Source organism: Mesoplodon mirus, assembly GCF_964341445.2.
Source record: "Mesoplodon mirus genome assembly, chromosome: 4".
Lineage (NCBI taxonomy): Eukaryota > Metazoa > Chordata > Mammalia > Artiodactyla > Ziphiidae > Mesoplodon > Mesoplodon mirus.
The window spans coordinates 66,822,393-66,836,381 of record NC_138979.1 but is presented as its reverse complement, the minus strand read 5'-3'; the positions used below and the strand labels follow the sequence as shown (position 1 = coordinate 66,836,381).

Sequence of the window (13,989 nt, the reverse complement as noted above, 5' to 3'; positions counted from 1 at the left end):
TTAAAGATGTTGGCTTAGTGATATTCAAATTCTTTTTCTGACTTTTTTCCTAATTATAAAAATCAGTAGGTGCTCACTACAGAAAACTTGGAAAAGGAAAAGCACTAAATGTCTCTATTGATAATCATTAGTATTTCAGTATGTGTCCTTCTATTCTGTTTTTTTCTGTGCTTATTTTGGCATAATTAAGATTCTGTATATTCATTTTTGTATTCTGTGTTTTTCATTTCATTATTGATACAGAAGAAACCATTATGCTGTGTTGGCATTTTAATGGTCTTCCGGTATTCCATTGAATTAAGTTAACTGTTCTGGTATTTTGCACATGAAGATTTTGTTTTTGTGGTTATAAAGTTGAAATGGGCATCTTTATGCCTAAATCTGTGTTCACATTTTAGACTAGTTTCTAAACTGAATCTAATAGATTTCTAGAAGTTGAGTTATGGTTCTTGATACCTCATGTTAAACTGTTTCAAAAGTTCCCCTTAATAGGAGATTTAAAGCGATTTAAGATGGCTCATTTGGTAGTAGTTATGGCTTTGTAAAACTATTAAATATGCTTTACTCAGATTCTAGCTTTAAAGTATAGTATATAAAAGGGGAGAACCTTTTGAATGAAATATGAAGGCTTTTTCCCCTCCTCATAGGATACATGTATTCTCTCCTCTTTGTTCTCTGAGTCTGGAATAATTTAGCTTTTGACATAAACTTGAATAAGCTAAATTTTTAAATTCTTTTTAGGATATAGAAGACTTAGATCATTATGAGATGAAGGAAGAAGAGCCTATTAGTGGGAAAAAGTCAGAGGATGAAGGAATTGAAAAAGAAAATTTGGCAATATTAGAGAAAATTAGGAAGTCTCAAAGGCAAGACCATCTAAATGTAAGTATGTGTAAATATATAGAACCTGGACTTCTGTGGTTAAGTAATTACGGTTGACCCTTGAACAATGCTGGGGTTAGGGGTGCTGACCTCGCACCAAAATCCACATATAGCTTTACAGCCAGCCTTCCGTATCCACGGTTCCACATCCAAGGATTCAACTAACTGCAGATTGTGTAGTACATATTGAAAAAATCTACATATAAGTGGATCCATGCAGTTCAAACCTGTGTTGTTCAAGAGTCAGCTGTATAGGAATAATATAAATACAGGGCAATTCAATAAGATACCAATCAAAGCCACCCCCCTCCATCCCTGCCTTGGTTGTAGATTCAGCCATATGTTTTGTTGCCCTAGTTTCCCCCGCCCCACACACAACATTTCTCATCTATTGATAGCCACTTTCTACCCCGTTCATCTGAAATCATTCACTTTCCAACTTGTTTATCCTGTTTTCTCTCCTTACCCTTCTCCTGTGGGACGTGTAAATTTAAACTCAGTCTCTCGTACAAAGTATAATTCAAATTCTTTCTTCATGAAGCTGCCATCTGGTTTGTCCTGCCCTGACTGAACCAAAAGTAATTTTTTCTTTTGACTTAACATCTTTTATGTGAAGCAGCATGGTGACAAACACAGCTGTGTGGCTTCATTTTCCTCAATTCTATAATGTGGACATTATGTACCATTTAGATGATTCCTGTAAATAATAAATGAGAACGATGTATATAAAATGCCCAGAGTAGGGAAATATCAAACGAAAGTCCAGCTATCCATCTCAACACTTACTGTTTGCTTACTGCCTTTGTTTTAGAGCTATTTATCAAACCCATGAAATCTGAGAACCAGTTCTTTTGTCCTGAGCATAGGTTCTCAAACACAGGGAATGAATTGTTATGCAAGGAGATGACAAGTGTTGTAAACAGGTAGATTACTCTCACTTCTTCAGTCCTATTTACTATATTAATGTAATTGACAAATCTTTCTTTAGAAAGCAAAGAAATTTAGCCAAGTCCTTATCTTGATTATTTAAAAAAAAAAAAAGCTTGTAGTATCTAAGTTAAAGATATTTACTATACTTTCTGTATCTTGTGATTGCTTCCAGTTTGTGTGTTGTAGTCAAAACAACTACAAATTATTGAACACTATCACGTGACAAACTAAGCGAAAGTCACACAGCCAGGAAGTAATATCTTTTGTAAACCTGATTTTGTACCCCACCTCAAAGTGTAGTGCAACTTTTGAAGGTGCAACATTTAAAATTTTACAAGGTCAGGTTTTTTTAAATTCAGAAGACATTCTAAATGTTTTTGTCTTATGATAAATAGTTCCATTCATATTCAGTCTTAGGATAAGATATTGGTGCATTTTCATCTTCAGAGAAGTTGGAACACTGAAAAGAACTGAAACCAGTTGCATGTATGTGGACATGTTGTTTCTCAATTTCTTAATATGTAAACTAGATTGTTAGTATAAGATTCTTATAGTCTGATTAAGGGAACTGCTTTAGTTAATGTATCACATTGAGGGTCTTCTAGTATTTTCAAAAATGCATGGAGCTACTACACATCTATTAGAATGCCCAAAATCTGGAACACTGAAAACACCAAATGCTGGTGAGGATGTGGAGCAACAGGAAACTTTTCTAATTGCTGATGGGAATGCAAAATGGCACAGCCACTTTAGAAGACTGTCTGACAGATTCTTTCAAAACTAAACATACTCTTACCATACAGTCCAGCAATTGAGATCCTTGGTATTTGCCCAAATGAACTGAAAAGTTATGTCCACACAAAAACCTGCATGTAGATGTATATAGCAGGTTTGTTCATAATTGCCAAAACTTGGAAGCAGTGGGAAAATGGATAAATAAACTATAGTACATCCAGGCAATGGAATATTAGTCCCTGCTAAAAAAAAAAAAAGTAATGAGCTGTCAAGGACAGGACATAGACATGGAGGAACCTTAAATTCATATTACTAGGTGAAAGAAGCCAATCTGAAAAGGCTGCAGACTATGTTTTCAACTATGTGACATTCTGAAAAAGGCAAAACTATGGAGACAGTAAAAAGATCCATGGTTGCCAGGGGTTTCGGGGTGGGGGGTGGGATGAATAGGCAGAGCATGGAGGACTTTTAGGTCAATGAAAATACTTTATATGTTACTATAATGGGCAGATACTTGTCATTATCCAGGTCCATAGAATGTACAGCACCAAAAGGTAAAGGTACCTTAAGGTAAATTATGGACTTCAGGTGTAATGATGTGTCCAAATAGGTTGATCAGTTGTAAGAAATGTACCTCCGAAGGATGCTGATAATGAGGGAGACTATGCACTGTGAGGGGCAGCTATATGGGGGAATCTCTGTACCTTCCTCCCAATTTTGCTGTGAACCTAAAACTGCCTACCCCAAATAAAATTGTAAAAAAGAAAAAAATTAATAAATTTTTTTTTAATTGATGGAATTTGAAATAGACCCTTACTAGTTCTAGGCTATTGGAGTGGCCATGGTGATCTGAACATAGGTTAGCTGTTTTTTGTTTTTTTTTTTTTCAGATGACAAATAGTAAATGAATCAGACCTGCCCCAAATTTATATTCCTACTGAAACTTCATGATCATTGATTTAATTGAACTTAACTTTTTTGACTTCTTAAAATGTTGAGTGGTGATCCATTTTTACGATATCATTGTAAATGTTTATTTCAGGTTCAGATACCTTAAATCTTTAGTTATTTAAATCAGTAGATCCTGGTAAACAGCAAATTTTATGTTTCAGGGTGCAGTGTCTGGGTCTGTACAAGCTTCAGATAGACTTATGAAAGAGCTCAGGGACATATACAGATCACAGAGTTATAAAACAGGTAAGGACCTCTGGATCTCTGCTGTTGTCCTTATGCCCTTTTAAATTTTCAGATAGTAACTTCATTTCTTATAGTATAACTGGACAGAAACAGAAATGTTTATTAACTTTATTTTAGGAATGTGAAACACAAATTTAATCAACTTACCAAAAGACGTGGGGGGTAAAATAGGATGAGTTCACTTGTTTGGATTTTTAAAAATGTTTTTATGGACACATAATTTTTTGTCTTCTTGCTGATGGGGATTAACTCATGATTTTTATCTTCTGGGAAAGGTACAAGAAATATATGCTTTGGAAAACAAATAAGATGAGTATGTTTTATTGTATGAACAGAGAACTGTTGTCAAGTTGATTTTTATGGTTTTTTTTCCTTTTTTTGAAAACAACATAATCAACTCTTATTGTAGTTAATGGTATTACTTTTAAAAATTTATAGTTTGACTTAAGAGTTCTTTCTTACACAATAAGGCTTAAATATTGTGGAACCTCTCTAATTGAAATAAAATTCCCTCAAATTATTGCAGAGAGTCTAACAGTATTGAATAAGTGAAAGAGCCAAACTTTAGTTTGTTTGAGAAGGTAGCATTATGATCCATTCAGAATTTTTCAGAGTGATCAAGTCTAAATCATTAGAGCTAACTTAAAAACAAACAAGCAACCCCCCCTCCACTTTATAGAATCCAAGATAAGTCAGATTTGTTTCTGAGGTTATTAGAAGTTTTATGTCCTAACAGTTCCTCTTATAAGAAATCTAAAAGTTTGTGTGTAGAAACATAATAAAGTTAAATATTTGAATACTGGTTTACCTTAAAATGTTCAGTTGTCACTTGTTTGTTACTGCATTATTTGTAGTAGCAAAAAATTAAATTAATAACCAGCTATATGGTGGAATTAAGTTATGGCTTATCCATAAAATAAATTACTACAGTTATTAAAAAGATTGACAATAAATTTTTATATACTAATGGAAAGATGTCCCAAAAAGTTGAAGAAAGATTATAAAACTATATGTAGAAGGATTCCATTTTAATAGAACTGTTTGCATATATGCATAGGAGAAAAGTCTTAAGTACATACGATTTTGCATAAGCTTTTTTTTCCTCTTACAATTAATGGTAAACAGTTTTTCAACCCCAAAAATCCTCTTCATTGATGGCTTTAGTTGTCCATCTGTTAACGGTATAAGATACTCAGCTCCAGCACCAAAATATTTATAATACAGCTTAGTTGTTCCATGTTTTAATGGCAAAATTTGTAGCTTTTGTTGGCTATTTAGTGTATACATTTACACCAGAGCAATAGTTTTAAGATCAAATGAAGAGTAACTAACATGCCCTATACCTTTACAGGGATTTATTCAGTGGAACTCATAAATGACAGTTTATATGACTGGCATGTTAAACTGCAGAAGTAAGTGCTTTTTTATGCTAACCCACTCTTTAATGGTAGACTATTACAGTGGAGATTTTTTCCCCCTTAATTTGATACCTATTTACTGTGGCTTTTACTTACTGTTTGTGTAGAAATAGTTCTTAGGTTGTTAAAATGAGCTGTTTCTTGGGCTTAATAAGTAAAGTGAGAAAGAAGGAGGAGAAAAAGAAGGGCCAGCTGTGGGAAAAAGTGTTTCATGGAGTTAGTGAGACAATTAGGAACTATACAAACAGAAGTATATAAATAACTTGATGAGATTGACTGTGACAACCAGTTTATATTTGAAATAAGAAATTTGAGTAGGGCCTGAATATATAGAACAGTTGTAGACAAATTTAGATTTTGTTAGTGATTTCACTTTTTCTGGTCTTGTCCATGGTAAATTTCTCTCCTTGAACACCTTGTCTAATAATACAGTTTGAGAGAAGCAGACTTTCTTGAGATTATGTACATATGACCCTTTCCTTTAGAATAACTGTTAACTTTGCATGCCCTTAGGAGAGTAGATGTAGAATACTGTGATCTCTTTTTGCACATTTAATCCCAAGGAGTTGGAGGCTATAGTTAATTTGTTTTTCCAGGAACCATAGAGCAGCTTTAGACCTTCTCTGTTTGGAATTTACCCTAGGGACTCTGTTTTAGCTCTTGGAATGGTTCATTTTTGAGTTCAGTGAGAAAAAAAATTTAATTTTTTGTTTGAACTGTTTTTTGTTTTGTAATTCTTAGGGTTGATCCTGATAGTCCTTTGCACAGTGATCTTCAGATCTTAAAAGAAAAAGAAGGCATAGAATATATTTTGCTTAACTTCTCTTTTAAGGTAAGAAAATTGTAAGGGGACTCCATATGCTTCTAATGGCAACGTCTATTTGTACAATTGCTTTGGAAAACCATTTGGTATAACTTAGTAAAGTAGAAGATACTCATATCCTGTGGTCCAGGAATTCTCCTCCTAGATGTATAACCTGCAAGAAATGAGTACTTAGATGCACCAGGAGACAAACACAAGAATGTTCAAAGCAGCATTGTTTATAATAGCCTCAAATAAAAATAACCCAAGTGTCTGTTCCAATAGAATGGAGCACTGTGGTATTCATAAAACGGAATAGAGCTATGCGCAACAAGATAGATGAATCTTAAACACAGAATTGAGCAAAAGAAACCATATTCCCAAAACATGTTTTGTACAATTTCATTAGTACAGCTCAAAAATAGGTAAAACTGAATTATATTATTTAAGCATGCCTTCTCATCGGAGGCAGTCTTCCCCCGAATGGGGTGAAAATTAGTCCTTGGAGTGAAGAAGTCTTAGATATTACAATAGTCTTTAGCCCTTCAAAGGGCCACAATACATAAATAGATACACAGTATGTCTGTGGTGGTAAAAATTTTGTCGGGGAGGAGTTAGGAAAAAATTATTCTGAAAAGGCTCTTAGTGGAACAAAAATGAGAAATATTTATGGATTCATACTTGGGCAATAAAACTATCAAGAAAAATGAAGATGTGATTACTGTACAGTTTAGGATAGCAAGTACATCTAGCTAAGCGGGGAAGGAGTTGTGAGCTGAAAGGGACACCTGGGGGCTTCTTGTTTATTGACTATAGTCTGTTTCTTGACCAGGGTGGTAGTTGCATGGATACTATTTCATGCTAGTTTGTAATGGTGTACCTTTACATTTTATGCACTTTTCTAAATTTATGTGTTATATTTAAGTGTTTTTAAAAGATGCTAAAAAATAAAGGTTAAAGCAATGGAATCTAGGTAAAATGTAGTGGTTTTAAATCTTTGTTTAAAAAAACTAGGAAGTGTTTCTAAGGGGTTATATTTTAATTATTTGGAGCTTCTTTTTGACCTGTTCTTTGAAATTGAGAAAAAATTGTGTAACAGTTGTCTTGCAGATAAACTTTTTTTTTTGCCCCTGTTTCAGTTAGGTGGACTTCAATGCATTAGGTGCTATAGAAGGCTTGAGGACATGGGCATCTAAATAATCCCTGTTCTTCAAGAGCCTGTAGTCTTTCTGGGGAGAAATCTGTGAGGAAAACTATAGGGCTTTGGAGATCATGTTGAAGAGTCTGGGAGCTTACCTTAATGCAGTAAAAAGCCAACAGAGGTTTTTAGGCAGGGGCATGATTGATCTGTTAGGCTTTTTATTTTATTTTTAAAAAAGAATTAGTATGCCTTCAGCATCAGAGTAGAGTTTAGATAGGATAGAGTAGATTTCTGGGAGACTAGTTGGGGACTTTGATTTTAATCTGGGCAAAGAGCAATGAAGGTAGGTAGTGGTAGGAATAGGTGAGAGTAGATGGATATGAGATGTTTTGAAGGAAGAAAACAAAAGACATGAAAGGATTATTTTATACTTGCAAAAAGGGTAATTTTCTGAAAGCTGCTTACTTAGCTTTTTTTGTGTGTATATTCTTGTTTGGGCTTATATCCTCATTTATGATTGAACTTTCTTAATATAGCCCAAATGTCAAATGTCATTGTTTTCCCACAGCTTTGTTATTGTAGAAATTATTGTGGCTATCAACTGGGTTGTCTTCCTAGAGAGTGAATCTGGTATATATTTACTGAAATTGCTAATGACTGTATTTTTACTGATTCATATGGTGAAAAAAATACCCTAGGAATGTATCTTTTTAAAAAATACATGCAAAATATTTTTAACCTGAAATCTAAGCAATCATATTAAATCATATTCCCATAGGCCCAACACCAAGCTTAAGAAATAGAACCTTATCAATATCTTTGAAGACTGATGTGGGCCCCTCCCCTCTCACTTCCTCTTTCAGAGATACCTTTTAAGAGAATCTGAAATCTTGACCAGGAAACTGAAGGTCTTGTGACTGCAGATAGTGTTTTCATTATATTTTCCTGCTCTAGGTAGAACTTCAGGGAGGGGATGATCTGGGAGGTAAATGGCTGAAATTCTGTTGGATTTGTGTTTCTGAACCATGGTTCCTGATACCAGAAAGAAGGGCCTTTGCTAGGGTTGAAGTATTTCTTAAGAGGCCTGGGAAGAATGTGATTGCCTTGAGCTAACTGACCTTACTAAGAGGACCTTAAACTCAGTTGCCAAGTTATTAGTATCGGGATTCATAGACTTTGGAGGATTAGCAGGTATGACTCAGAAAGAAGGAGTCACAGAAGGAGCATGAACAGTATTTAGGGCCTTGGATGGCCATGATGACAACTTGAGGGTCATGAAGAGTAAGAAAATGAAACTTGAGATGTAACATGACACAAGGATGGGGAAGGGGAAAGGGGTAGGAGGGAATGGGACCTATTAGATTTGTCAGCAACTTGGTAAGGAAGTGGTGGTCTGGCTTTTCAGGCCACATCTGAACTACTGAGGTGAATTTTGAGGTAGTACTTTAAGAAGGGCTTATTTAGACAAATCTGGGTTTATTTAGAGAATAGTAGCAAGGATTAGAAAGATTCCATACCATGTCCTAAGATAGCAGGTGAAATTATAGATTTGGAGAGGAGAACATGGGGGTTCCTGATAGCTTGTCTTCAACTATTTGAAGGGCTGTGTATGTATAAATATTAGTTTGATTAGTTTTTGATGAACACAAGGCATGACAATAGAATTAGTAAGTCAAACTGTAAAGAGACAATTTTCAACTCAATATAAGGTGATTTATAACTATTTAGAGCCATCCGATGATGGCTCTAGTCTTTTTTTTTTTTTTGCGGTATGCGGGCCTCTCACTGCTGTGGCCTCTCCTGCTGCGGAGCACAGGCTCTGGACGCGCAGGCTCAGTGGCCATGGCTCACGGGCCCAGCCACTCTGCGGCATGTGGGATCCTCCCAGACTGGGGCACGAACCCGTGTCCCCTGCATCAGCAGGCGGACTCTCAACCACTGCACCACCAGGGAAGCCCGGCTCTAGTCTTTTAAAAATAGAATGTTCCTCATGGCTGAGAATAGCTTGGAAGCCCAAGATGTTGATTTGGAAATCGGATAACTTTATGACATCCTTGTAAAACCGGAGGTTCTTAGTTTCTGAGTTAGTATACCACGATAGCTCGCGTATCTTTTTTCTTTTTTTTGGCCACACCACCCGGCTTGTGGGATCTTAGTTCCCTAACCAGGGACTGAACCCGGATCCTTGGCAGTGAAAGCGTGGAGTCCTAACCACTGGACCACCAGGGAATTCCCTCTTGAATATCTATTTAAACAGAAACCTTCCTCCACCCCACCCACCAATGCCTGTAAACAACCCCCCAACAACCCCACGCCTTTTTATTTCTGTAAAATCTTGATTACTGAGTTCCAAGGTACAGAGTTTATGGAATAGAATCCCTGTGTTTTGATGTAGAATAGTTAATCTGAAGTATTACTTAAAATGAAGGAAGTTCTCACTGTCACATAATCAATTAAAAGAGGTTTTGGGGCTTCCCTGGTGGCGCAGTGGTTAAGAATCCGCCTGCCAATGCAGGGGACACGGGTTCGAGCCCTGGTCTGGGAAGATCCCACATGCTGTGGAGCAACAAAGCTCATGCGCCATAACTACTGAGCCTGTGCTCTAGAGCCCGTGAGCCACAACTACTGAAGCCCGTGCGCCTAGAGCCCGTGCTACGCAACAAGAGAAGCCAACGCAATGAGAAGCCCGCGCACTGCAACCAAGAGTAGCCCCCGCTCGCTGCAACTAGGGAAAGCCCACATGCAGCAACGAAGACCCAATGTAGCCAAAAATAAATAAAATAAATAAATTTATATATATAAAAACAAGGTTTTATAGTCACTCATTTGGGATCACATATTTAAAGATCTGAAATATAGGAAATTAAATGAAGTTGTACTTTACCAAGCTTTGCATCTATGCCTTTCTTTATCTGTTAAATTGTAGATAAAAGGTAAGCTACTTATTTGGAAATAGATTATAATAATTGTCATTAAGCTGGTTTCTTGTGTAGGTAGATTTCTTCTTTTTCTGCCTTGCAGTAGATAGCTAAGATTATCTGTTTTAGCCGTCAAAAGTGTGCTTTTTGTCTCCCTCTCCTATTAGGATTGAATTTACATAGTTTACATGTTCCTCAGAATCTTACTTGAGGATGGGTAGTAAAGTGCTGGAATTATGCTGGTTATTTTTCTAGTTAAAACTGCAGTTTTGTGTTCCTTAGAAATAACTGGATGAAACAAATGTTTGTTTAGCTCTTTTACCTGCAAATTGATTTTTTAAGAGGCGTTAGTTTCCTAATTCTCATTTATTTGAACACAGAAATCAGAAGTAATTTCTCTTAGACTTCCTGACATATATTCATGGAGGCAGTATGCTGTTACTCTGCTCCGCTGTTGTAGGAAAGTGAGGGGTTAGCCTTCTTGGCCTCCTGGCCACTAGAGACTGACCTCTAACACTCTTGGCCACTTCAGCTACCATCTTTACTTCAGTTCACTGAGAGAAAAAGTTTTATTCTTTTGGAAACCTCAGTTTCCAGGACTGAAAATTTGAAACAGAGAATTGTGCAGCCAGAGAGTTAGCTGAGGTTCTGTTCTCTCATCTTGCCTTTGTATATTTTTATCAGGTCTGATGATCGTTGTCAGATTAATTGTAGCAATTATCTATTTGCATTTAATGTTGGTATTGCTGTTTGGGTTTAAATCTGTCTCATTTACTTGTCCTTGCTCCATGCTTTTTTTTCCCACATTCTTTTGGATTTTTTTTTTCTTCAGTTTCCCACCTCTGTTAGCTTGGTGCTCATCATCCTTTACTCTAATTTACTACCTTACAATTATAATACATATCCTTAGCTTGTCAAAGTATAATATAAATTGGTTAATTTGTGTTTTTCCTTTTCCTTGTCAAGGCAGAGACCTTAGAACATGTACACCCGGCCAAAGACGTGCTGTTGTCGTCATACATTTTAGCTCTATATCTATCTAAAACCTTATACATTATTGTTACATAATTCATCAGTATTCATTTGGATCTTTGTACATATTAGGTCTTTTCATGGTCTTTATTCTCCAGGTTTCCATCTAGGATCTTCTTTCTCTTGCCTGAAGAATATCCTTTTTTGTTTCCTTCAGTGTGGGCCTGCTTATAGGAAAATATCTTTATTTGGACTTCACTTTTGGAAAGTATTTTTTTTTAATATAATTTTCAGTGCCCTAAATTTTCTTCTTTTAAGAGGTGAATTTTATTTATTTATTTATTTATGTGTTTATTTTGGCTGTGTTGGGTCTTCGTTTCTGTGCAAGGGCTTTCTCTAGTTGTGGCAAGCGGGGGCCTCTCACTATCGCGGCCTCTCTTGTTGTGGAGCACAGGCTCCAGATGCGCAGGCTCAGTAGTTGTGGCTCACGGGCCTAGTTGCTCCGTGGCATGTGGGATCTTCCCAGACCAGGGCTCAAACCCGTGTCTCCTGCATTAGCAGGCAGATTCTCAACCACTGCGCCACCAGGGAAGCCCTGTTTGCTAGTATTTTGTTGAGGGTTTTTGCATCTATGTTCATCAGGATATTGGCCTGTAGCTTTCTTTTTTGTGGCATCTTTGTCTTGGTCTGGTATCAGGGTGATAGTGGCCTCATAGAATGAGTTTGGAAGTGTTCCTCCCTCTGCTGTATTTTTTTTTTTTTTTTTTCAGTACACAGGCCTCTCACTATTGTGGCCTCTCCCATTGCAGAGCACAGGCTCCGGACGTGCAGCCTCAGCAGCCATGGCTCACGGGCCTAGCCGCTCTGCGGCATGTGGGATCTTCCCGGACCGCGGCATGAACCTGTGTCCCCTGCATCGGCAGGCGGACTCTCAACCACTGCGCCACCAGGGAAGCCCCCTCTGCTGTATTTTTGAAGAACTTGAGAAGGCTAGGTGTTAGCTCATCTCTAAATGTTTGATAGAATTCACCTGTGAAGCCATCGGGTCCTGGGCTATTGTTTGTTGGAAGATTTTTAATCACAGTTTCAATTTCAATGCTCATGATTGGTCTGTTTATATTTTCTATTTCTTCCTGGTTCAGTCTCGGAAAGATTTGCTTTTCTAAGAATTTGTCCATTTCCTCCAGGTTGTCCATTTTATTGGCATATAGTTGCTTGTAGTAATCTCTCATGATCCTTTGTATTTCTGCAGTGTCAGGTGTTACTTCTCCTTTTTCATTTCTAATTCTGTTAATTTGAGTCTTCTCCCTTTTTTTCTTGATGAGCCTGGCTAATGGTTTATCAATTTTGTTTATCTTCTCAAAGAACCAGCTTTTAGTTTTATTGATCTTTGCTATTGTATCCTTTATTTCTTTTTCCTTTATTTCTGATCTACATGATTTCTTTCTGCTAACTTTGTGTTTTTTTGGTTCTTCTTTCTCTAATTTCTTTTTTTTCTTTTTTTTTCTTAGTAAAAGGTGAAAGATTTATTCTGTATGAAGAGAAACCAGAGTATTCTAATTGCTTTAGTGTAAGGCTGTGTTGTTTATTTGAGATGTTTCTTGAGGTAGGATTGTATTGCTATAAACTTCCCTCTTAGAACTGCTTTTGCTGCATCCCATAGATTTTCGGTCATCATGCTTTCATTGTCATTTGTCTCTAGGTATTTTTGGTTTCCTCTTTGATTTCTTCAGTGATCTCTTGGTTATTTAGTAATGTATTGTTTAGCCTCCATGTGTTTGTGTTTTTTATAGTTGTTTTTCCTGTAATTGATATCTCATTTCATAGTGTTGTGGTTGCAAAAGATACTTGATACGATTTCAGTTTTCTGAAATTTACCAAGGCTTGATTTGCAAACCAAGATATTATCTCTTGTGGAGAATGTTCCATGAGCACTTGAGAAGAAAGTATATTCTGTTGTTTTTGGATGGAATGTCCTATAAATATCAATTAAGTCCAGCTTGTTTAATGTGTCATTTTAAGCTTGTGTTCCCTTATTTATTTTCATTTTGGATGATCTGTTCATTGGTGAATGTGGGGTGTTAAAGTTCCCTACTATTACTGTGTTACTCTCAATTTTCCCCTTTTATGACTGTTAGCATTTGCTTTATGTGTTGAGGTGCTCCTATGTTGGGTGCATAAATATTTATAATTGTTATATCTTCTTCTTGGATTGATCCCTTGATCATTATGTAGTATCCTTCTTTGTCTCTTGTAATAGTCTTTATTTTAAAGTCTATTTTGTCTGTTATGAGAATTGCTAGTCCAGCTTTCTTTTGATTTCTATTTGCTTGGAATGTCTTTGTCCATCCCCTCACTTTCAGTCTGTTTGTGTCCCTAGGTCTAAAGTGGGTCTCTTGTAGATAGCATATATATGGGTCTTATTTTTGTATACATTCAGCCAGTCTATGTCTTTTGGTTGGAGCATTTAATCCACTGACATTTTTTTTTTTTTTTTTTTTTTGCTGTACGCGGGCCTCTCACTGCTGTGGCCTCTCCCGTTGCGGAGCACAGGCTCCGGACACACAGGCTCCGCGGCCATGGCTCGCGGGCCCAGCCGCTCCGCGGCATGTGGGATCTTCCGGGATCGGGGCACGAACCCGTGTCCCCTGCATCGGCAGGCGGACTCTCAACCACTGCGCCACCAGGGAAGCCCTAATCCACTGACATTTAAGATAATTATTGATATGTATGTTCCTATGACCATTTTCTTAATTGTTTTGGGTTTGTTTATGTAGGTCTTTTCCTTCTCTTGTGTTTCCTGCCCAGAGAAGTTCCTTTAGCATTTGTTGTAAAGCTGGTTTGGTGATGCTGAATTCTCTTAGCTTTTGCTTGTCTGTAAAGTTTTTATTTTCTCCGTTGAATCTGAATGCGATCCTTGCTGGGTAGAGGTCCTTGCTGGGTAGAGTAATCTTGTTTGTAGGTTTTTCCCTTTCATCACTTTAAATATGTCCT

The 13,989-nt window shown here is 36.8% G+C and overlaps 1 protein-coding gene across 1 annotated transcript in view; it reads left to right on the top strand.

Moving 5' to 3' along the window:
- Nucleotides 1-13,989, top strand: part of UBE2Q2 (ubiquitin conjugating enzyme E2 Q2) — a 67,463-nt gene that overhangs the window by 25,669 nt on the left and 27,805 nt on the right. Inside the window, exons 5-8 of the mRNA XM_082617113.1 lie at nucleotides 742-882; nucleotides 3,660-3,744; nucleotides 5,096-5,156; nucleotides 5,904-5,994. Coding sequence (XP_082473239.1) covers nucleotides 742-882; nucleotides 3,660-3,744; nucleotides 5,096-5,156; nucleotides 5,904-5,994 — 378 coding nt within the window. The remainder of the gene's footprint in view (nucleotides 1-741; nucleotides 883-3,659; nucleotides 3,745-5,095; nucleotides 5,157-5,903; nucleotides 5,995-13,989) is intronic.